At 47.7% G+C, this 22,568-nt stretch overlaps 1 protein-coding gene across 1 annotated transcript in view; it reads right to left on the bottom strand.

The window, feature by feature from the left end:
* LGR6 (leucine rich repeat containing G protein-coupled receptor 6) overlaps positions 1 to 2,891 on the bottom strand; it is a 571,666-nt gene extending 568,775 nt beyond the window's left edge. The window contains exon 1 of the mRNA XM_069633599.1: positions 1,589 to 2,891. Coding sequence (XP_069489700.1) covers positions 1,589 to 1,800 — 212 coding nt within the window. The 5' untranslated portion in view covers positions 1,801 to 2,891. The remainder of the gene's footprint in view (positions 1 to 1,588) is intronic.
* Between the last annotated feature and the right edge of the window lie 19,677 nt (positions 2,892 to 22,568).

Below are 22,568 nucleotides of genomic sequence, written 5' to 3'. Positions count from 1 at the left end.
GGAAAGAGAGGGGGTGGTGGGTTAGGTTCGTGGGCAGAGGGAGATAGTACACAATAGCTTTGCTGCTGGGTTGATGCGGGCAGTTTATTAGTTCCCTGGTACGGGGCGAGTCTGTCATTAGGTGGTTTGCATGCAGATCGCGACCTGTGGTGCCTTGGCTGGGTAACTAATTTGGTTCTACAGGCGTGATCATATCAATGACAGCAGGGAAATGTTTTTGATCATATGGATCACTGCATTGAATTCTTATTGATTATATTAGAGGGACCTTCTCCAACTACAGCGCATAATTCCCATCGATCAGAGGATGACGATCATATCAATTGCAGCATTAGATTCTTATTGATTTCTTCAATGCTGATTCTATCAACCACTGAATGGAATTCTCATTGATCAGAGCATGATGGTCATATTAATTACAACATGGAAGCCTTATTTATGCCAGAGTGATTATTGTATCGGTAACATCATGGAACTCTTATTGATCATAGAATGGTGATCAGAACGATTACAGCATAGAATTCTTAGAGGTCATAGAATGATACTACTATTGATATCAGCCAGCCATTCTTATTGATCAAAGAATAGTGATCATGGTGATAAAACCCATAGAATTATTATTGATCATAGAATGATCATAGATTGTTGATCATATTGATTACATTATGGCATTCCTATTGATCACAGAATGGTGAGAATATTGATTGCCGAATGGGATTTTTAATGATCACAGAATGTTGATCATATTGATAGCGGCTTGTCATTCTTATTGATCAGAGAACAGTGATCATGATCCCAGTTTGGGATACTTATTGATCATAGAATGGTATCATATCGTCCCCAGCATGCATCTGTATCGATCATAGAATGGCAATCATATTGCAATTAATACTGACCACAGCATGGGACCCATGTAAATCGCAGCTCGCCATTGGTGCACCATAGCAAGAGACTGCTTTAACCAGGAATGACCGCTCAGGGGCAACACGTTTACCTTGAAAGGGCGAGGGGACGGACACAGGTTTGAATCGTGATCCCGCGCTTAGAAATGCGCGTTATAAATGCACACTTGAATAAATAAATGCAATCATGACAAGGGTGTTTGTTCCTCTGGCCATAGCACTGAGCTCTTATTTACCCGAACAAGCTTCGATAAAAGTGCAGGATTTGAAGTGGTCAGAGCAGGACATTCTTACTGGGCACAACATGAAACTGTGTATTGATAATACGATCGAGTTCTTAGTGATCATCGCGTGGGGTGACAGCGCGCGCCTCGCTGCATTCATGCCAAGCACAGCACACCGTTATTATTGATCACAGAGCTGGATTATAAGTGGTTAAAGCATGGATCTCTTATTGATGGGAGCATTTCAGTCATATATATTATATAATAGGAATACTTCCATATCGGTCGTACCACGCAATGTGTTTTCATCCAAATGAATATGTTCTGGATCACCGCGTGAGCGGCGTATTGATTGTACCATACGTATTGATTATATAATGTGACCTTATAGATTAAAGCACGTCTTTTCCATCGATCGCAGCATGGCAGCGTTATTGATCTGTGAAGGGTATTGCTACTTACAGGTACGCCGTGTAAGGACTCAGCCCGCCGGGCACCTCGGAGAAGCCCTGCTCGGAGCAGTCCGTCCACACCCGGAGTCCGTCCTCCTCGCAATGGCATCCCAGAGGGCAGACAGGGACAGGGACGGGGACCCCGGCCACCTCCTCCACAGAGGGGGCCCGGGAAGCGCCCCCCGCTGCAAGCAGAGCCCAGAGCAGGACGGCGGGGCCCATGATGAAAGCCGTGCACTGAGGTGCCTCGGCACCAGTGCTCCAGGGGAGCTGATCGGGCACCTAGGCGCTTGGATGGGCAGGGCACCGGCGCACGTGTCTACTGTGCCCCTTATCTGGTCTTCTGGCCGGGTTACAATTGCATCGGGTTTACCAGGACTGTATTCGCAAGTAGTCAAGGGGTTCGCGGACTTCCCGCGTTGGTTTTGTATAGCGGGATACACTCTGTTTAGCTGCAACGCAGTGATCTCAGGGGCGATGCGTGCGGGATAGGGAGCGCGTGTTATGCACCACACTGCCTACAGGTTCCCTGCTGTACCAGGGATGTTCCAAGGCGAGACGCCCCTGGCATGTGCACAGGTACCCGATCTCTCAAATGCCCTCGTGTTCTGTGTAGCGGACTTGCGCTTCCCCGTCTAGGTAACCAGGTACGTTGTCCCATGCGCTCTCTCAGGCGCTGAGTTCCGGGCCTCACGCAGGTGCGGTGTTGTGGTGCAGGGGGACTGCACCCACGTGCGTTACACCCTACTGCCCTCGGGCGTTATGTACCAGTGTGCGCTGCCACCGTGATGTGCACAGATTTACGCGGTCCGACCGATTCTCTCAGGTGTGTGTTCCGTGCTGCTGGGCGGTGCGGTGGTGGAGACCGGTACATCTCGGGTACAGCATGTTGCTTTGAGGTGATGAGGACCGGATTCAGGTGCTGTCCTCTAGGCTCCCCCCTTCCCAGGTGCTGTGCACCGTGCCCTTTTCAGGTGCAGTTCGTCGTGCTGTCTTCAGGAACAGCGTGGATGTTTGGCTCCTTTCAGGTGCGGTGCGTCCGCGCCCCCACCCCCTTCAGTTGCTATGCACCATGCTCCCTGCAGGTGCGGTGCACCGTGTTGCCTTCAGGTGCAGCGTGTCTGCTCGCCCTCACGCGCCGTGCAGCTGCTGTTTACGGGGTGCCGTCGGCCGCGTGCCCCGGGATGCTGCGCACAGGCGCGCGGTCCCACTGATGCTCGCAGGTGCTCTGTTCCCGGACAGTGGGGGTCCGCAGGTCCCTCGGCCCCTCTGTAGTGAAGCTGCAGCCCGCGCAATGAGCTGCTCTCCGAGGATCAGACTTCTTGGGTTTCACGGGCTGGGCTGGGCTGGGCTGAGCTGAGGCGGAGAACGCACCGGGGAGGAGTCGGAAACTTTTTTTTTTCTCTCCCTCTGACTTCTCTGAAGAGCTGGCAGGAATTCCATTCAGAGAAAGGAGCACAAACACCCAAGAGGGAGCACACATCCCTGAGTAGGAGGGCAGTCCCGCGGCGCAGGGCGAGAACGAGCGAGAGGATGAGGGAGAAGAACAGCCCTGGGTCGGCGGAGCATAGCCAGCGAGAGCGCACGTCCCTGGGCAGGGATAGAGGGGCAGGATCCATACCTGGATAACCCGTGAGAGACATGGGGGGGGGGGAGGGAGGGGGAGGGGGGTGAAATAACCACCCTGGGCAGAAGGGACGCAGCCGAGGAGTCTAGGGGTAGGAAAACAGGCAGGGGCTCTATAGCAGTCACCCCAATTACCAGCAGACAGACACTTGGGTACATCAAAAATTCCCCGCCGCAAGAACAGAGGACTGAGCCATGGAACAAAGATGACTGCCTTTATTATCTAACAAATGACAGGGGTCCCACTAGAAAAACTGCAATTCTCCTGGGTTCACTTCTTCTGAGCGTGTCACCCGGTTTTATCCAGGTGTGTCCTGTCACAGAACCAAGCTCTGTCCCCGAAAACCTATCGGACATTCACGCTGGTCAGTTTAGGTAAATTATATAACCTGTGAACCCAAGAGGTTAGTGACTGTCCCTCATTCTGCATCTCCCCAGCGGCCATCCCCGCACTTACCATTTCCCCAGAAACCACTGAAGCAGGGTGTAAGTGTATGGCAATACAAGGCCGCGGTTTTTATCGCACATCACGTAATAACTCAATTATCATACATTACATAATGTACACTTTTGGGCACGAGGTCCAGGGTTGTGCCCCTTGGTCCGTGCCGCCGCACCTGGATGGGTTACTACCCACATCGCCTTTCCGACAGGTTGCCCGCTATTTCTCTGTAAAAATGATGCATCTTTGTGGAAGAGTTCTGAATTTGCCAGTGATAGGGCGCTTTGTTTAATGAAATGGATCCCTCTGCTTGTGCAGAATTTCTCATCCCTCTGTTTAATTTCTTTCTTGCTATTTCGATGGATTTATACGAGTTAGCTCCCAGCCATTTTTTACTGGGCACACATCGAGGAGTACAAAAGTTTGGCTTCCTTCCAATTGTGGGTTATGCCGGCTAACGAGGCGCATGTTTCTGCCAATAACTGTTTCCACCCCATTTTTACCAAATCATTGCTGCCCAGGTGTAGGACCAAGAATTCCAGGGCGTCTCTGATCTGAACGCCGCTAAGCCTGCTAACCTTTCATGAATGTTTGAGCACTTCAAACCCGTGTACCCCCACCATGATGTGATGGTGTGTTGAAAATCAGTTTTTTCTTTGGTCTCCTGCGACCATCTCTCTGTTCTGAACTGATCCATGCCGATCTGAGGAGGGGGGGCGCCGTGATCTGTTTGTGAAGAAAATTCATATTAATTCCAGCCTTATGTACCGTTTAACAGTCAGATTTCCAAACCCCTATCGTTTTATCTTCTGGGTCCCCAGTCCCCCTTACCAGGCTGTAGTTGCTGCCCCTATTCTAAATGAATGGGTTCCAAATTCCTTTGTGTCCCACCCGGGCATATCTATGGCTTTCACGAGCACTGCTTTGAATTGGAATAGGCTTAATGCAGAGGCGTCCCTGTGCACTAGGAAATGGCCCCCTACTGGTGGGCACTGGGTGTTGTATTGGTTGGTGGTGCACACGGGGCAGTTGGACACAATGCAGTAGATATTGATTACCCTCTGGCCCCCTGTTTTGGGTGTCGGTAGCTCCATGGTGACGCTATCCGCTTTTACCCTTACATCCAGGATTCCCAGCCCGTTGCTAGCTTTTGTATGTGAGGCTATTAACTTGCTTATTCTAAACGCCCCAAAATATGCTAACATGAAACCGTTTTTAGCAGTAGGGCTTCATATAGGTGCGAGCATATTGTGTCTAATAAACCCGTTCGTACTATCAATTTCTTGAAATCCAGAGGGCGCCTCTTATCTTTCTGGGGACCCTCTATTTTTCTGCAACCTTTCAAAGTTTATGATACTAGCTTGCTGCGAGTCGGGTCCGACCCTCCCTGGATTTTGGCAAAATATGCCACTGCTGTCAAATGCCTTTTTGCCCATTCCTTCTTTACCCCTTGTCTGTAAGCTCACTCTAAAAACTTGTTGATATCTTTTGTATTTATCAACTCCACATGCTCTAAACCGGTAACATTCAGTACCGTTTCCAGACACATACTATATTGTGTGGTTGTGTTGGTTGCCAGTGCCTTCTTGGTCAGATCTAAAAGCAACACCATTGCAGGATCTGCGTTTTGTGCCAGAGGGAACCTCATGCTGTCACCTGTATCTGAGGTGTGGATTGATGTTGGTTGTGCAACCCGGCCCTGGCAGTACAGTGTTGGCGTTGTTTGCGCATCCCTTCACCCAGACATTCGGTGTTGGCATTGATGCTGTCCTTATTTGGCTGCCAGATTATCCCAGCATTCCTTTGGAACTTCCGTCATGTCTTTCAGGGCATTTGCGGCCATTTGGTGAAATTTGCTCCACTGAAAACGAAACCATGCATCTGCAATGTTATTATCTGTTCCGGTGTTGTGCTTTGCTCTCAATCCAATGTTTCTGTTCAATGTAATCCTAGTCAGAGCTCTAATTTCTTTTTAAATACAAGCTGGCAATTGTTTTTTCTTCTGTTTATAATCCCAAACACCGGCATGTTATCTGACCAAGCGATTAGTTCCGTGTTAGCCACCTGGTCACTCCAAGTGTGCAGCGCCACCCGGATCGGTATGATCTCTAGTAAAGCAATATTCTTGGTCCAGCCCGCTGCATGCCATGTGCCTAGGCCATTTCCCAGCGAACCATGCATGTTCATTATTGCCCCAAAACCTTTGCTCCCTGCTGTATCATTGATTGTGTTTAATGCGTTCGCCATATTGTTGTTCCATTGAATTTTGTGAGGAATTGTCCCATATCAACAAATTCTTCTTAACCTCTTCCCCCAATCTTATGTGTAGATGGGGCTTCTGGAAGCCTTTTGTCCTTAGTTCCAAGCTTATTGCAAATGTTTTCCCTTGCGGGTTCACGCTGTCTGCAAAATTCAAGCTTCCTGCCAAGGACTGTATTTCTCTAATTGTGCTTTTGCTCTTTCCCATTAGAAATCTGTTTTTTTCCACTAATTTGTCTATCTTCTTGTCCGGTATCCTACACACTCCTAATCTAGAATCTATTTCTATACCCAAGAAAATTATGCTTGTCGCTTGGTTGGTTATCTTGTCTCTTGCTAAAGATATGCCCCATTGTGCTGCCATTTCCATCATTACTGTCCATGCTGGCTGGGATTTGCCTGTCCCATGGTGACCTATCAGCAGCTGCTGCCGACGACCGTTAGCACCTTGCTTGTTGTGCTCATTGTTCCCTACCTGTGCATTTCCTGCCTCCCTGATCTTGGGTGCTTGGCACCTGCTATTGTGTTGTAGCACCCTGGTGTGCCCCTCATCCTGCCTGGCTCTGTGTGTCTGCGGGGGGATGGGGGAGAGATGTTTGGGTTTCCCTTGTGGCTCTGCAGCCCTTTGTAATTTCCCCCTCTACCCTCAGTCGCTCCTTGTCCCTCTGGTTACTGGACTGTGCTTTCTAGCTGTGGGGTGCCACCTCTGCAGTGCTGGCTATATACCTTCTATATGGGTTAGTTCTCCTACTGGGTAGCCATATTTGGTGACTGCTGCTCGGACCACCTCTACATGTTTCAATCTACAATGTTGCATGGTCGCACAGGGACCATTGGCTCGTGCAACATATTATATCTCCATGTGAAAGGTAATACTGGATCTGCCAGAATTTGTCCTCCCAGCCCTGGGACCCTGGACGGTTACCAGGCTGAGTGTACCTTCTCAAGGCAATAAGAATGAACATGGAGGAGCTGCGTGTTCCATATTGTTGCTATCCCTGACCATCTAAGCCTGAGAGAGCGAATTCAGTTGGTAGTTTGTGAGCAACACTTGTATCTTTCCACCTCGATTTGGTGGGAAAATCTTCTCTACGTCCACCTTGATTGATTGGGCATTGTCTTGCTCTGCTGGGCCATGTGTGTTGAGGCCACAAAATGGAGTTCTCTTACATTTAATTATGAGGATTGTAGTCTGAATTACTTGCAGGTAGCTTATTGTCTTGGTAACCAGGGAAATGCATCTCCACTCGTCCTTGGCTGGGTGCATCGTTTCTACTTGCCTCTGGCTGCAGAGATTGTGCAAGACCTTCCATGTATTCAAAGCCTGTCTCCCCTTCCCCATTCATTTCAGTGGGCCTGTGGCTTCCATATTCCTCCTGACAGCTTTTCCATGTTAGTGGCAGTAAAGCACATTCAAGCTTGGTATAGGTATACTTTGGTGTCTTGTGGTTCAGCTTTGGCAAAGAATGTGACTATACATAGAGATATGTATGTGTGTCTGTCATCTACCTGCATGAGTCCTAAGCATGTGTATAGGCAATAAACAAATGCATGTTCATGTAACTTCGTGAATGGATGGCTATGTACTTCATGTCTACGTGCGGCTACGCCATGATGTCAGTGATGATGTCATTGATTTATTGTTTTGCGGTCAGTCGACTTGTTCGATTGGTGACATCTCCATCTCCTCCAGATCGACTGGGTATGGCTAGAATGGCTGTCTGAGAGAGTAACGTTTCTCACATCTATGATACATTGACAATGGTGGTGCAGGGCCTAAGAGTGAGGTAGATCTGTCATGTCTGTCTTCGGGCTGAGAGTCGTGTGGGGGTGAAGAGGGCCATACTTGGACCTCTGTCTTCAATCCCCCATCTGGTTGATGAGTCAACCACATTACCTACACAACTCTCTCTTTTCATGTCTGGTTTCAGGAGCAACACTTTTGTTATCTCTCCAAGATGCCCATAGTGCTTTGCATGGTTGTCCAAACTCCATGTAAGATAACTGCAGTCTCCAGCAGGGTTGCACCAAACACATTTACCCCAATTGGAACAGATGTTGAATGAGTACTCGAAAACCATTCCTGCCGGGAACAGAGGACACTGCATCTGTTGTGATTTCAGCATATTCCATGTCTTTGTCTCTTTATCTTCTTCAGTCTCTAAGTCTACCAATACTTTCATTGCTAGTGTCTTTTTAGTTGTCTTTCTGCATTGCATGATCCCTATTCTGATGACACAAAAGGCGCACAACACTAGTATCAGGGCTTTCCACCAGTACCTTCAGTCCATTGGCCATTCATGTTGGTATCCATGAAAATATAAATTACAGCCAACCTCCATCCTTTCCTACAGTATTTGCTTCTGCCTTCATTTTAGCTTGCAGCTCTGTTAACCGGGTAATGACCTCCATCAGGATTCTGTTGTCTTCATCATGGGCAGGCATGAAGGTACAGCAAGAGGAACCGATCTTGGTACAAATGCCTCCCTCCATGGCATGAGAAGGTCTAGAACATATCTGTTTTGGAGAGCCACTAAACTCACGACTCGTAGTTCTTCCTTACTAGATTTCAACCCATTGAGGATTGAATTTATCATCTGCATCAGCTCAAAATGTGTTATTTTGAGCCATTTTCATTTGTGAGAGTCTGCACTGCTGGAATGATTGACACAAAGAACATTTCCGTTCTGCTGAACAGCCTGTGCACTGGTGGCATCACATCCAAGGCCTCTTCCATTGTTGATGATGCATAGATATCTCTTTTCACTCTGGTCTATCAAACAGATCTCTTCTTTCTTTGGCGAGCATCCATTTTGGGCAATCCGTCTGCTTGTATGTCCTTCCAGGGCACTACCAATGTAGGGGTATTCAACTGTATGAGTGAACATATTGCTCCCGTGTTGGGTGCAGATGAAGGTATGCCTTCACCCCGTAGGCCCAATAGTGGTCCATGAGCACTGATGTTCTGACCCTCATGCCTGGTACTTCCAAGATCTGCTTATACCCCTTATTCTCTCTGTTAAGGAGAATTCTCATTTCTGTGGTAATTGCCTTCAACCTTAGAGACCCCCAGCTACTTTTCTGGATTTTAGGGCTTTTTAATTTTAACCCTGGAGTGAGTGAGCCCCTTTTCACACTCTTGCATGTGTTTTTACCTGATTTAGATTATGTGTTTCCTTTTTTTTTTGGAGTCTGATAAACTTCATAGGCGTCTACTTTTTGTATGGTGACATACAGCACCTTCAGTGCAGTGTCACATGGAAATCCTTTAGATTTCTCCTAAAGTTTAGGTACCTTTTCTTGTGTGAACTACTGGTCCCAAGAATAGTAAAGTGAAATTGACTTTACTTACTTTTTCTCTTTGTAGGTCCGGCACACACCATCATTTGTGGAGTTCTGGGAGGTTACTTAGTAGCCCCTTATCCTACTTACTCATGTAACATTTTTTATGTTAACTTCACTACTTTAAATTGCTGGTGGCAGTGATTTAATTTTCCTACCATTGTGCTTTTCTACCGCAGGCTGAATCCTCAGTTGCAGTATAGCACCCATGGAAGACCATTTTGTCAAAATGGCCTCGGTCTTATTTTTTCCCCATTTTCTATTTGTGAGGTCTTTCTTGGGTTTCACTCTGCGTGCCAAGCCAGGCTTGATCCCTTTGTTCATTTCACCTTTGGCGGTCTTCAATACTGAAACCTGCCTCTGGCTCCAGTGTGTCTGGAAGGGCAGGAAGTGAGGAAGGTTCCCAAAACTCCCCCGTCCTTTGCTTTAGGAATGCCTGAATGCACCTAGTTCTGATTGGCTAGCTGGCTGGCTGTCCTTTCAGGACAGCCACCCTGTTTGAGTGACAGCTAAGCTGTGCATGAATGTAAGAAACCCTGCTTAAAAGGGGAGGGTTTTGGGACTGAAGACAGAGTTCACCACTGGGAAGAACAACCCGACAAAGAAACCATGAACAAGGCTTGCTGCATCCTCCTGGACCTTTATATTGCCAGTTTAAGCCCTGCTGCTCTACGGAATCTCCTTTTTCGGATTGGCAAGAGAAGCTCCGGAAGGGGCGACTTCTTCCCTTGGTTTAGTGGCATCTTCTTCCCCGACTGGCTGTACTTCTTTGCTGCTGCAGGAACTGAGTGCCAAGGGTCGAGAAATCTGTGTTCAAGTGCAACATCTGTGATCTGGCCAGAAGCTTCAGGAGTCTACCCAGGACCTCCAGAAGCAAGACAACGAGAGCTCGAGTCACCTCACCAGTGCAGGACTCAAGGAGTGAAGGAAGCTCAACTGGTATCCAAGATCTGTGGTGGTGGTGCTGCTTACTGAGCATTGAAACTGTGAAGTGATGCTGATCTGAAAAGAGCCTGTAGCTGCTGCCGACCTCCAAATTGCTGCCGCAGGAGTCCTCCAGACGTCCGCCCTCCTGTCTCCACGACTGAGGCCCAGGAACCCAGGATCTGCATCACTGCAACCATACAGAAGCCAGCCGGTACACTGGAAAGTACCCCAAGTCAGAACACAGTGTCTTTAGCTTTGCTCTTTTCAGTTGACACTTGCAGTAGCTACCTTGCTAGAGTTGATTTCAGCTCTACGCTTCACAATTGTAACAGCTTGTGACCCCACAGTGATTTTTCCTCAACAAATTCTCTAACTTTGTGCAAGAATTTGGCATCTAAGAAATGCCTCAGCTCCATAGGCTGTGCTCCAATTGACTTTGGCTGTCCTGGCTCCCTGCAGTCACTTCTAGTCCATTTGACTTTGATACTTACTGTCCCTCATAGGTGATACATTATTTTTAACTATTATTGCTGGCAAAGGTTTTTATCTAGACTTCATTGGAAGATTTAAGTGCTCACATGCTCTGAGAACCTGTTTAATCTTTCTCATTCCCTTCACCTTTCCTGTCTACAAACCTCAGAATCTACAAAGTGTACTAGTGATATATAAATGCCAATACTGTCCTAGTTAGTGAAGTCACCCCAGGGTGTAGGAAGTGTGTAAGAAGCATCTCTAAAGAGTATCTACTACCTTTGTACTGATTCTGGAAAAGTATTTAAAAGTATATTTGATTGTTACATATATTGCCCTTTTTAAAGAATGCTTATTTAAAATCTACTGTTAAATCAATAAATAATTATGTATAACAAAAACCTTGAGTGTAAGTGATACTTGGCTAGTTGTATTTGTGGATGTCATTGCTACAGCTCTACAGCTCACATTTACCCCTCTTGAGATAAGCCTGGTTGCTCTGTCACACTACCAACTTGTGTAGTATAGTCCTATACCAAAAGGTGGCTTACCTAATACCAAGAGGACTAGTGTTGTGCTGTCTCCCACAGGGGTACTACATCAATTCTTGCCTAACACTCTCCAACCTTTACTGGACCATCATTCTGGAAACACAAAGAAACGCGTTCAAGTGGTATGCTGGGCATGGGCCCTGCTTCGTTTTCCACCCATGTGAGGAGTTTTGCACTTGCTTCCCATTCCTTGAGGTAATAGTCATTTTCCCTTTGCACTACTTCCACTGGAATGGTTAGGAGCGCATGTGATTTGCTCCCAACCGCTCCTTCCTTCCGCCCATCTGCTGTGTAAACTTGTCCATACACTAGCATCTGTGGTCGTTCCCAGCATCCTGGCATTCCTACTATCTCCCTTGGTCATGTCTTGGGGCACTGTAACTCCTTTTGCATCACTACCCTTGTTTCGCCCTTTTGCGGACCTTAAGTGACATATTCTATTGTCTTGTCTGTACTCAAGGAATCATACATCATTTCTTGAGTCTTGATGTAGCTATCTTCATACAGGAACTTCTTTCTGGACATCCATCTTGGTGCGGCCCATCTCCCTTGGAATCGGCTTCTTGTGGTGCAGAGTGATAAATGCATGAGGTTTTGTGCTCTGGCTTTTGGAATTTCAGTTGCTTCAAATGTCCTGAATGCACTCATGGCATAGGGGATGAGAGAATAGACAACAGCTCTCTCCAGTGGTTTGCCCCCCCACACACTTGGTCATGTGTTTATACCACACATTGTTTGAAATACGGGCCAAATCAGTTAGTTAGGAATTTACCTGCCTGAAGTCTATGACTGCATTGCGCCTCAGTCTCTTTGCTTCAATAGCAGTGATTATCACCTGCCCAGATATGGCTTCCGTGATGGCATGCATAGGGGCTACGTGAGTAAGGCATAAAGTTTGTGAATGTGCAAATAACAGTCTTTGTATACCAAGGAGGGTAAAGCAGTAGAGACAGCAGGATGCACAAAACAACTGGAACTTTGCGGCTCTGAGAGCATCAGGATGTGAGCAGGCACTGGTTTTGATCCATAGGGAAAATGGGCACACAACCCCTATCATGAAGCGGTAGCCCTGGCACACCTGGATCATGACCATGTAATCTATGTAGAGGTGTTCGAAGGGCCCGATTGGGCAGGGTATGGCTCCTCTCACTAAATGTAAAGTATGCCCCGATACGAACTTCTTACAGGTGACACAGTTTTCCATAAATGCAGCTATATGCCCTGGCATATTTGGACAGAACCCTTCTAGCCCAATATGTGCGGCAAGTATGTCCTTACCCAGATAAGAAGTAGGATAGTGTAATTGTGTGAGTGCAATCTGGAATAGTGCTGTTGGAATCACTAGCTTGCCTGTGCTCTCCTGTTGCGACAAAGTGTCCATGGGAATATTGATAGGCAATAGAGGTAGTGTCAGAACCCGTCAACACTAGGGCTGTTGTGCTCGAAGAGGAGCCGACAAATTCTTCTAACCAATGTACCCCTCTGAATGGTAGAACACACAGGAGTCTATAAGTGGGAAAATGGAACACCAGAACGCAGACCCTAGGCTGTAGAAAGAAAGACAAAAAGCACTGTCAGTGTTAACCAAGGCACAAGATTGAGACAGTGTACAGAGCAGAGCAAAGTCCAACCTTAATGGTAGTTTAAAGATATCTGCAGGCAGGGAAGTAAGCCCTTCTTTCTTGGTCCGCAATGACTCTGAAAAAGAGGCAGGTGGACTTAGACTAATGACAATAGTCAAAGAAACAGTGACAAGGTAGATCACACAATACAGCTTACCGTTGGGTAGATGTTCAAGTGGTAAAGATCCAAAAGGTACTCCCAAAGGTGGCTGAATGAAAGAGGAAAAAAACCTGACCCGACTGCACGAGGACGCCCAGACCTAGGGTGGCACTCAGTCTCCAGTCCCAGTTTGGCCCACCAGAACCAATGGCACAAGGACGCCTAAGGATGGAAGGCAAACACACTGAAGGAAGTCTTTAGTCGGTACGTATAGTCATATCCGGAGATGTTAGGGAACAATCCAAAGAGAGAAAACATGTTTGTTAACATGCGGGCTGATTTCAGTACAAAAGCGTCAGGCAGAGGCAATCCAATGTAGTAGAAGCAGTTCCGGCAACAGGTGGGCTGTAAACAGTACAAAACGTGAAGCAAAGCAAATCCAGGTAAAATGATCTGGTGTCATGGTCAGTACTCTCGGAACCCATTTGCACCCCCATCCCGACCCACTGTGGGAACATTGTACCAACAAGCAACCGAAAAAGTGCCAAAACCACTGGAGAGGACCACTTGGTCTCAGACCTGGTGCCTTTGGCTCATTATGGCGATTGTGGAACCATGCATGGAGGACAGGAAGGCATCAAACATGGAGTACAGGAAGTCATCAAACATGGAGGACAGGAAGTCAGGATCCTATTATTCATTTGAACCATGCAGTCTAGTTTATTGGGTGTGGTTGAGCACATGGGCATGGCTGGCTATATAAGCCACACCCAAACCTGGATCCATGCTTCACATTACTCTGCATGTCAGCAGCGTAACGCTCACCGTGTCTAGCTCACAGCACTCCACAAACTTCAAGTCCCGATCCTGATCCAGGCGCCGTCTTGCAAGGAGAAAGCAAGACAACATTATTCCTCGGCTTACCTGGCAATCCTGTGAAGTCCTGAATATCACCTGGATTCCTCGATCATCCTCGTCGAGCCGCATCCTGCAACACAAAACAGTTTAGAGAAAACCACAACCCAGCGCTATCGCATCACGCATTTAAACTCACCTGCTCTCTTCATCGGCTTCATTCCACCGCATCTCTGAGTCGAACCACAAGTCTTCTGGGCTTCTCAGACACCGGTCCAACCTGCAAAGACAAAGGGAAATAGCATTGTAAGTCGATTAAAAAGCATGAAAGAATACAAAAGGACACACAAAGAAGAAACAAAGGGAGAAAAGGAGCAAGAGTGCAAAAGTGCAGAGAGAGAAAAGGAGCGAAAGAGCAAGTGTGAGAGATCGCAAAGGACACGTATAGAAAGAACTGAAGGAGAAAAGAAGTAAAAGGACAGGAGTGAAAGACACACATGACGCCGGAAAAGTCTGAAGTAAGGACAAGGACAAGTGAAGTAAATAGGCCCTTCATAACATACTTCACCAGCAACAGCACCCCTGCAAAGACCAGCAGGATGGAGAGCCCACCAAAAACTTACCTAAGGTGAGAATTAGTCTAGAGGGAAGACAGTGAATGCCGGAGGGAGGTGGGGGTAATCCCCCAGCAAGACCAACACCCTAATTCGTTTCCTTGTCATAGGAGCAGCCTCCTTACAACCCAAAGCTGACTGCCAGAGCGACTAGAAGGTTAGTCAGCAGCGGGCCATGCCCAGTCCCGTCCGGCGCCCCCGCAGAGACCAGGTGAGCGTAACAGAATGCAAAGCCTCTGCATGGGTGTCATGGAGACATTACAAACTGACCAATTAGCTCAACTGTTAGGGGAGCTGCGGGTGAGGAACATGCGGCTCGGCAGGAAACCAACACTGTCAAGAGCGAGTTCATTGTGAACAAGGACCGCACAGATTAATTAGCTAGGCAACTACTTCAGGCCCAAGCCGGCCAAGCCCCGTTACCTGGCAATGCGCCACCAGCCATAACACCGTCAGCGACCCCGGTACAGGTAGTCCTGCCTGGAGCAGTTTCTTTGGCCTGACCTGAGTGCTTCGCAGGGGACCCTTAGAAATATGCAGTGTTCATGAAACAGTGCTGCCTACATTTTCTATGCAGACCCGGAGCATTTCTGACTAACCAAACAAGGGTCGCGTTTGTGCTATCATATTTGAGTGGCAGTGCCGCAGATTGGTCGGTGCCATTGGTCAATAGAGACGAACCCCTCTGCAAGACTTTGGAGGTTTTCAACGAGAACTGGAGCAATTATTCGCCCGCACACTTATGGTCAGGCTTTGGACAATGAGCTTCTATCCTTTCGCCAAGGCAACCAGGATTTGCTTATGTACATTGGGCCTCATTACAAGAATGGGGGTAGCCATGCCACTATTTGAATGGGGAGTTACCAGGCCATTCCGACCTTGGAGGGCCTGGTATTTCCTCATTCAGGGAACCCGGACCTGGTACATCCCCATTCCCATTTGATTCCCCCATAGGGCTCAATGGGAATGGGGAGCATGCTAACAACGGGCCAGTTAATGACATGCCCATTGTTGGCAGGCTGGACCGCTCGCGGGACCCACTGAGGATGCATGGTTTTACAAGACGTCCTTACCGGGTCCTGCGAGCCGGCCTCGTAATGAGACGGTAGGGGTTTAACGGGACAGGCAGCTCTACTGGCCTAGTTAAACCCCTACCGCCAGGGTCGTAATGAGGCTCAGTGCCACCTTTAATAGACTAGTCACCGAAACTGGCTGGCCAGAAGAAAAGCGGACCATGTTATTCCATTTAGGGTTATCTAAAATGAGGGGATCTAAAATATGTCCTTGCCTAGGTAGTAGACCACCACAAGGACAAAAGTTGGAGCTACTGACAAAGAAAATATGGAACAGGTCTGGGGAAAACTCCCAAGCATGGCAAGTGTAGAGGTCTGCTTGCCGGGCGATGAGAACGAACTACAGACCTTGCACCTGGCCGTGCCCGTGATCCTGATCAGTCACCAACATCCATCCAAGATGCACGCTGTGGAGGTGTATGTAGACAGTGGGGCAGTTGGTAATTACATTGACCAAGATCTGGCAAAAAGGATGGGCCTTCCCCTCCGTCAAAAACAAATAATGGACCATGTCACAATCGTTGATGGAACCCAAATATCCTCGGGTCCAGTGACACATTGTGCAGCGGAAGTGACTCTCTTTTGTCAAGACGGCCACCGGGAAGGCATTGTCTTTGACCTTATCAAAGCTCCCCAGTTTTGCGTGATTCTGGGGATTCCCTGGTTCGAGACCCACAATCCAATAAGAGTCTGACCTTCTCCAGCGGATGCGCTCACTCATGTTATACAGTGAAAACACCTTTGAGTGAGCAAACATGGCCTTCCTCTGATAAGGGAAAGGTAGTACTGGCCTTAACAGGTACATTGCCTCGTGAATACCAGGATTTTCAAGACGTTTTCCAAAAAGAACAAGCAAATACTATACCCCCACAGACCTCACGACTGTCAAATTGACCTCATACCAGGTGCCCAAGTTCCTTGCAGCCGAATTTACACACTCACCGAGCAAGAAAACCTTTATTTGAAGTCGTACCTGGAAAATGGTTTTATCCGTCCATCTAAGTCACCAGCGGCATCACCCCTCTTATTTGGCGCCAAGAAGGAAGGAGATCTGAGGACGTGCATCGATTACCGGGTGTTAAATCAGGTGACGTTAAAAAAATCTATAGCCTTTACCCCTCATCCCAGAACTATTGGACCAGGTGAAAGATGGTTGAATCTACACCAAACTAGATCTTAGGGGGGCATATCATCTTGTACGTGTAAAAAAAGGAGATGAATGGAAAACTGCCTTTCGTACCATTTATGGACTGTGCAAGTATCAGGTGACATTTGGGCTGTGCAACGCACCAGCAGTGTTTCAGTTTTTCATGAATGACATATTACGTGAACTGCTCGACGTCTGTGCGTTAGTCTATATTGACGACATCTTAGTTTACTCAGCTACCGATCAAGAGCATATTCTTCACATCCGTGCAGGCCTACAGAAACTCCGGCAACACCATCTATATGCCAAATTAGAAAAATGCTCCTTCCACATCACCGAAGTAGGGTTTCTGTGGTTTATTCTCACTCTGCAAGGAGTTCGGGTGGATACGCGTGAGGTAGATGCCATCCTCACCCTCGGTGAAAGGGGTCCAGAGTATGCTTAGCTTTGCAAACTTTTACCGCTGGTTCATTCCTGGATTTTCCCAGATTGTCCACCCGATCACGTCCTTGTTACGAAAGAACAGACATTTCCAATGGTCTGATGAGGCTGAAAAGGCCTTCCAGGTTCTTAGGCAACGATTTACTTCAGCCCCAGTATTACATCACCCTTGTCTGGACCTTGCATACGTGGTCAAAACCGATGCCTCCAGCATAGCTATGTGTGGGCTGTTTTCTCGCAGAGGGATCCCGAAACCAACCAACTACACTCAGTGGCATTTTGGTCAAGCAAGTTTACAGCACCTGAACTCAATTATGCAATAACTGACAAAGAGCTCCTGGCGATCAAAGCAGCATTCATGGCTTGGTGACACTAGCTTTTGGGTGCAAGGCATACAATCACAGTCATCACGGACTACCATAACCTGCAAACCTCAAGACAGCAAAGGCCCAATCTTTCTGTCAACTTTGATGGCACTCTTTTTTTGTGCAATATGATTATGTGATTACATATTGGCCAGGAGTACGGAACGGTAAAGCTGACGCATTGTCTCGAAAAATAACTCCCGACCCGGTGCCCATCATTCTGGATGACAAACTGTTGGGTCTCACAGCAACCCCATCCTTGGATGATCTAAGGAAAGATATCCAGCTCCGGATGAACGAAAAGGAACAACAGGAATGGGCCAAGAGAGGAGAACACCATACAAGCATAGATGGGCTTCCCTATTTTCGAGGGTGCCTTTACCTGCCCAACCAAGAACTACGGGAACAAGTCCTCACCAGTTACCATGATATCTTAGTAGAAGGCATCCACGAATTGCCAAAACGTTGGCAAAAGTAAGAAGACATAATTGGTGGCCAACTTGGAGAAAGACATAACTCAGTTTGTGCTAACTTGTGGGATTTGTGTGCAAAGCAAGTCGCAAAAGCAGAAACCCGTGGGTCTTTTGTAACCTCTGGAAGTGCATCCCATTCCTTGGCATACGCTTTCACTTGATTTTTATCATAGACCTACCTCCGTGCAATGGCTATAACACCATCATAGTCGTGGTTGACCTGTTTTCTAAAATGGCCCATTTCATTCCCTTAAAGTGCCTTCCAACTGCCTCCACCTTAGCGAAAGTGTTCTTAGAACACATTATTGGTCTACACGGATTTCTCTCAATCTTAATTTCAGACTGAGGGAGTCAATTTGTCTCTAATTTCTGGAAGAAGTGTTCTAAGATCGCACAAACCGATGTCCGACTGTCCACTAGTCACCATCCTCAAACTCACGGTCAGACCAACCGGACAAACCAAACGCTGGAGCAACACCTAATGTGCATGCTGCATCAAACTGAGAATGACTGGAAGGACATTCTAGGGAGAGCCGAATACGCATATAACTCCTCCCTACACACCAGTCCCAGACAGTGTCCGTTTTACGTCTTGTATGGACGACATCCGCATACCTCTAATTTGAATCCACCTGAGGCTTTAGAAATGCCTGCAGTGAAAACTTTGCACACCACTATCACTCAGACCTTCAAAAAGGCAGCGGAACACCTGGCCAGAGCCAAAGATGGGCATAGGAGGTTCTTGAACAAACACCGTAAGGAGGCCCGTGCGTATCAAGTTGGAGATAAGGTTGGTGTCCCGGCATGTACCCATGAAAGGAACCCAAACCTCAAGACCGACCATGGGAGCCAAGCGACCAAGTCCATGCACCACGGCTGATTAGACGTTTCCATCAAGCTCATCCAGCCAAACCAAGACCGGATGGAAAAACGACCATGAGAGGGGCGAGTGCTGTCACGGTCAGTACTCTTGGAACCCATTTGCATCCTCATCCCTGACCCACCGTGGGAACATTTTACCAATAAGCAACCAAAAAAGGCCCAAAACCACTGAAGAGGACCACTTGGTCTCAGTCCTGGCGCCTTTGGCACCAGGATCATCATGGTGATTGTGGAGCCATGCATCAAGCATGGAGAACAGGAAGACATCTAACATGGAGGATAGGAAGTCATCAAACATGGAGGACAGGAAGTCAGGGTCCTTTGGACCATGCAGTCTAGTTTATTCGGTGTGGTTGAGCACATGAGCGCGGCTGGCTATATAAGCCATGCCCAAACCTGGATCCATGCTTTGCATTACTCTGCATGCCAGCAGCATAACACTCACCGTGTCTAGCTCCCGGCGCTCCACGAACTTCAAGTCCTGATCCTGATCTGGGCGCCGACCTGCAAGGAGAAAGCAAGACAACATTATTCCTCGCCTTACCTGGGAATCCTGTGAAGTCCTGAATATCGCCTGGATTCCTTGATTGTCCATCGTCGAGCCGCAACCGGCAATACATAATAACAGGTTAGAGAAACCCACAACCCAGCGCTAATGCATTGTGCATTTGAACTCACCTGCTGTCTTCATCGGCTTCATTCCACCGCATCTCTGAGTCGAACCGCAAGTCTTCTGGGCTTCTCCGATGCCGGTCCAACCTGCAAAGACAAAGGGAAATAGCATTGTAAGTCGATTAAGAAGGGTGAAAAAATACAAAGGGACATGCAAAGAAGAAACTAAGGGAGAAAAGGAGCAAGAGTGCATAAGTGCAGAAAGAGAGAGAAAAGGATCGAAAGTGTGAGAGATCGCAAAGGACACTTATAGAAAGAACTGAAGGAGAAAAGAAGTAAAAGGACAGGAATGAAAGACACACATAACGCCAGCAAAGACTGAATTAAGGACAATCTCAAGGACCAGTGAAGTAACTAGGCCCTTCATACCATACTTCACCAGCAACAGCGCCCCTGCATAGACCAGCAGGACGTAGAGCCCACCAAAAACCTACCTAAGGTGAGAATTCCTCTAGAAGGAAGACCGTGAATGCTGGAAGAAGGCGTGGTTCATTCCCCAGCAGGACCAACACCCTAATTCCTTTGCTTGTTGCAGGAGCAGCCTCCTTACAACCCAAAGCTGACCGCCAGAGTGACTAGAAGCATAGTCAGCAGATGATCACGCCCAGTGCCATCCGGCGCTCCCGCAAAGACCAGGTGAGCGTCACATCTGGCTCGTGAGCGTACCAGTAGTTGTAATCGTGAAGCGAAAAACAGTCCGAGGTACATGGCAGAAGCCGTCAATGGGGAAACAGGCATACTGCGAGAATTGAGCGCGTACAGAGGACGCCAGGTTCTCCATGTCAACCTCGAATGCTCCATTAGCCTTGATCTGCCAGTAATGAAAACCCGGGTCTGATCCTATGCAAACCGCGGCATGGAGCACAGAATGGCACCGCAGCGATCAATGATAGAGCACAGGTAGATGTGTCTTTTCCCCGCCACGTTCCTTGACTTGCCTCCTTTGTGCATTACACCTCGATCAAAGAAACCCCCTCTCTCCGGGATAACCAAAACGTGACAGGAGACTAGGGGCGTGGATATGCTTTGTGGGTTCTCACATTTATACTCGGGACCATAACCTTTCCAATCAATGAGATACATGCGTACCCCTCTGCGGACCTTGGTGTCAAGAATACAGTTGACTTCATACTCGTCCAAACCCTGCACTAAAAATGGACGTGGATGGGAAACAAGCCGCAGGGATGGATGGAAAGGGTTGACCAAGGACACATGAAAAAAAGGGTGGTCCTTCGACCGGGCAGGGTGTTCCAAGCGTATAACCATAGGATTGATCAGTTTCGTGATTGGGTATGGACCAATGAACAGAGGCAATAGTACCTTTACGGCAGGGTATCTAAAGGTTCTTCATAGATAACCATACCTTCATCCCAACTTGGTACTCTGGAGCCAGGGAACGGCAGGCGTCAGCTACCAGTTTAGTACCGGCTTGCACATTAAGCAATTGCCACTTGATGTCATTGCCCAGCCTTGCTAAGTCTTGAATGCAAGCAGAGGCAGCTGGATTGTTCTGAGGAACCATCGGATGCAAGGGAAGAGAACGAGGATGACAGCCACAAATAGCAAAGAACGGGGATGAGCCTGTGGCGGTATGTAGGGAGTTGTACGCAAACTGTGCCATAGTCAACACAGAAAGCCAGGTATCCTGGTGTTGGAGTATAAGACAGTGTAAATATTGCTCCAGTGTTGCATTTACGCGTTGTGTCTGCCCGTCTGTGTGGGGATGCTAGGCACTTGAGTACCTATCGTCGATACCCAGAGAACCCGTAGGAGACCTCCAAAAATGGGAAGTAAACTGGGTCCCCCTGTCTGAGATGATAATATTTGGCAGACCAAAGAACCGGAATACGTGCCGTAAGAACATGTCAGCCAAAACAGGGGCTGTGGGTTGACAACTGCAGGGTATGAACAATGCCATCTTGGTGAAAAACTCCATGACAACCCACACTATATCATGACCATGTATAACAGGAAGATCAACGATGAAATCCATCAATATCATAGTCCATGGATGATCGGAACAGATAAGGGATGTAGGAGACCCATGGGCTTAGCGCGGGAACTCTTACTTTATGCAAAGACAGCACAAGATGAAAGATAGGCCATGACATCGTGATTTATAGACGGCCACCAACATCAGCGCTTTAACAGGTCCAGAGTCTTCCTCTGCCCCAGGTGAGCTGAAATCTTGGAGTCGTGTCACCATAGCAAAGCGGTTTGATGTGTCTTAGTGTCTGGCAAATATATCCAGCCTTGTACATAGGGTTACTCCTGGACTATACCCATATTGTATTCTGTGATTTCTGATGGTTTCAATCGAACCCAATCTTGAATCGCAGATTTCAAGGAAGGTTGTAAGACACAACCTCAAAGTACCTGATGTGGAAGAAGGAGACCATCCGTTGTCCGCTGCGTAGTGGAACTATGAATGCGAGACAACACATCCACCTTCGAATGCAAATGTCCAGGACGATAGGTGAATAATAAAATAGAACATAGAAAAGAATTCATGCCAACGGGCGTGGTGAGCCGAACAGCACTTAACACACTGTGGCGCTAACAGGTTGTGATGGTCGGTGTTTACCTGTATGGGCCTAACTGTCCCTAAGAGGTGGTGTCGCCACACCACAAAGGTGTCCTGTAGGGCTAGCAGTTCTTTCTCCTTGATCGTATAGTTTCTCTCCTAAGGGGTTAACTTACAGGAGTAAAAGACCACTGGATGCAGTTCGCTGGTATCAATACATGATTGTGACAAGACTGCACCTAAAGCAACATCTAAGGTATCTGTCTCCACCACAAATGGCCATGTCAGATCCGGATGTTGTAAAACCGGAGCAGTCGTGAAAGCGTCTTTGAGAGCGTCAAATGCATGTTGGGCTGTTTCGTTCCATAGGAATACTGTTTTATTGCTCGTCAGTGTGGTAAGTGGAGCTACAATTTCTGAGAAGGATCTTATAAACCTCCTATAAAAGTTGGCGAAACCCAAAAAGGATTATAGCGCTTTCAGATCCTTTGGGACTGGCCAATCCAACACAGCTTTCACCTTGGAGGTACTTGTGAGAACCTCTTCATTGGTGATGTCGTACCCTAGGAACTCTACACTTGTGGCATGGAAGATACATTTCTCC

The sequence above is a fragment of the Ambystoma mexicanum genome, chromosome 13 (assembly GCF_040938575.1).
Source record: "Ambystoma mexicanum isolate Mex_15411 chromosome 13, UKY_AmexF1_1, whole genome shotgun sequence".
Lineage (NCBI taxonomy): Eukaryota > Metazoa > Chordata > Amphibia > Caudata > Ambystomatidae > Ambystoma > Ambystoma mexicanum.
Note: the sequence above shows the minus strand (reverse complement) of the source record. Positions and strands in the feature narration are given on the sequence as shown.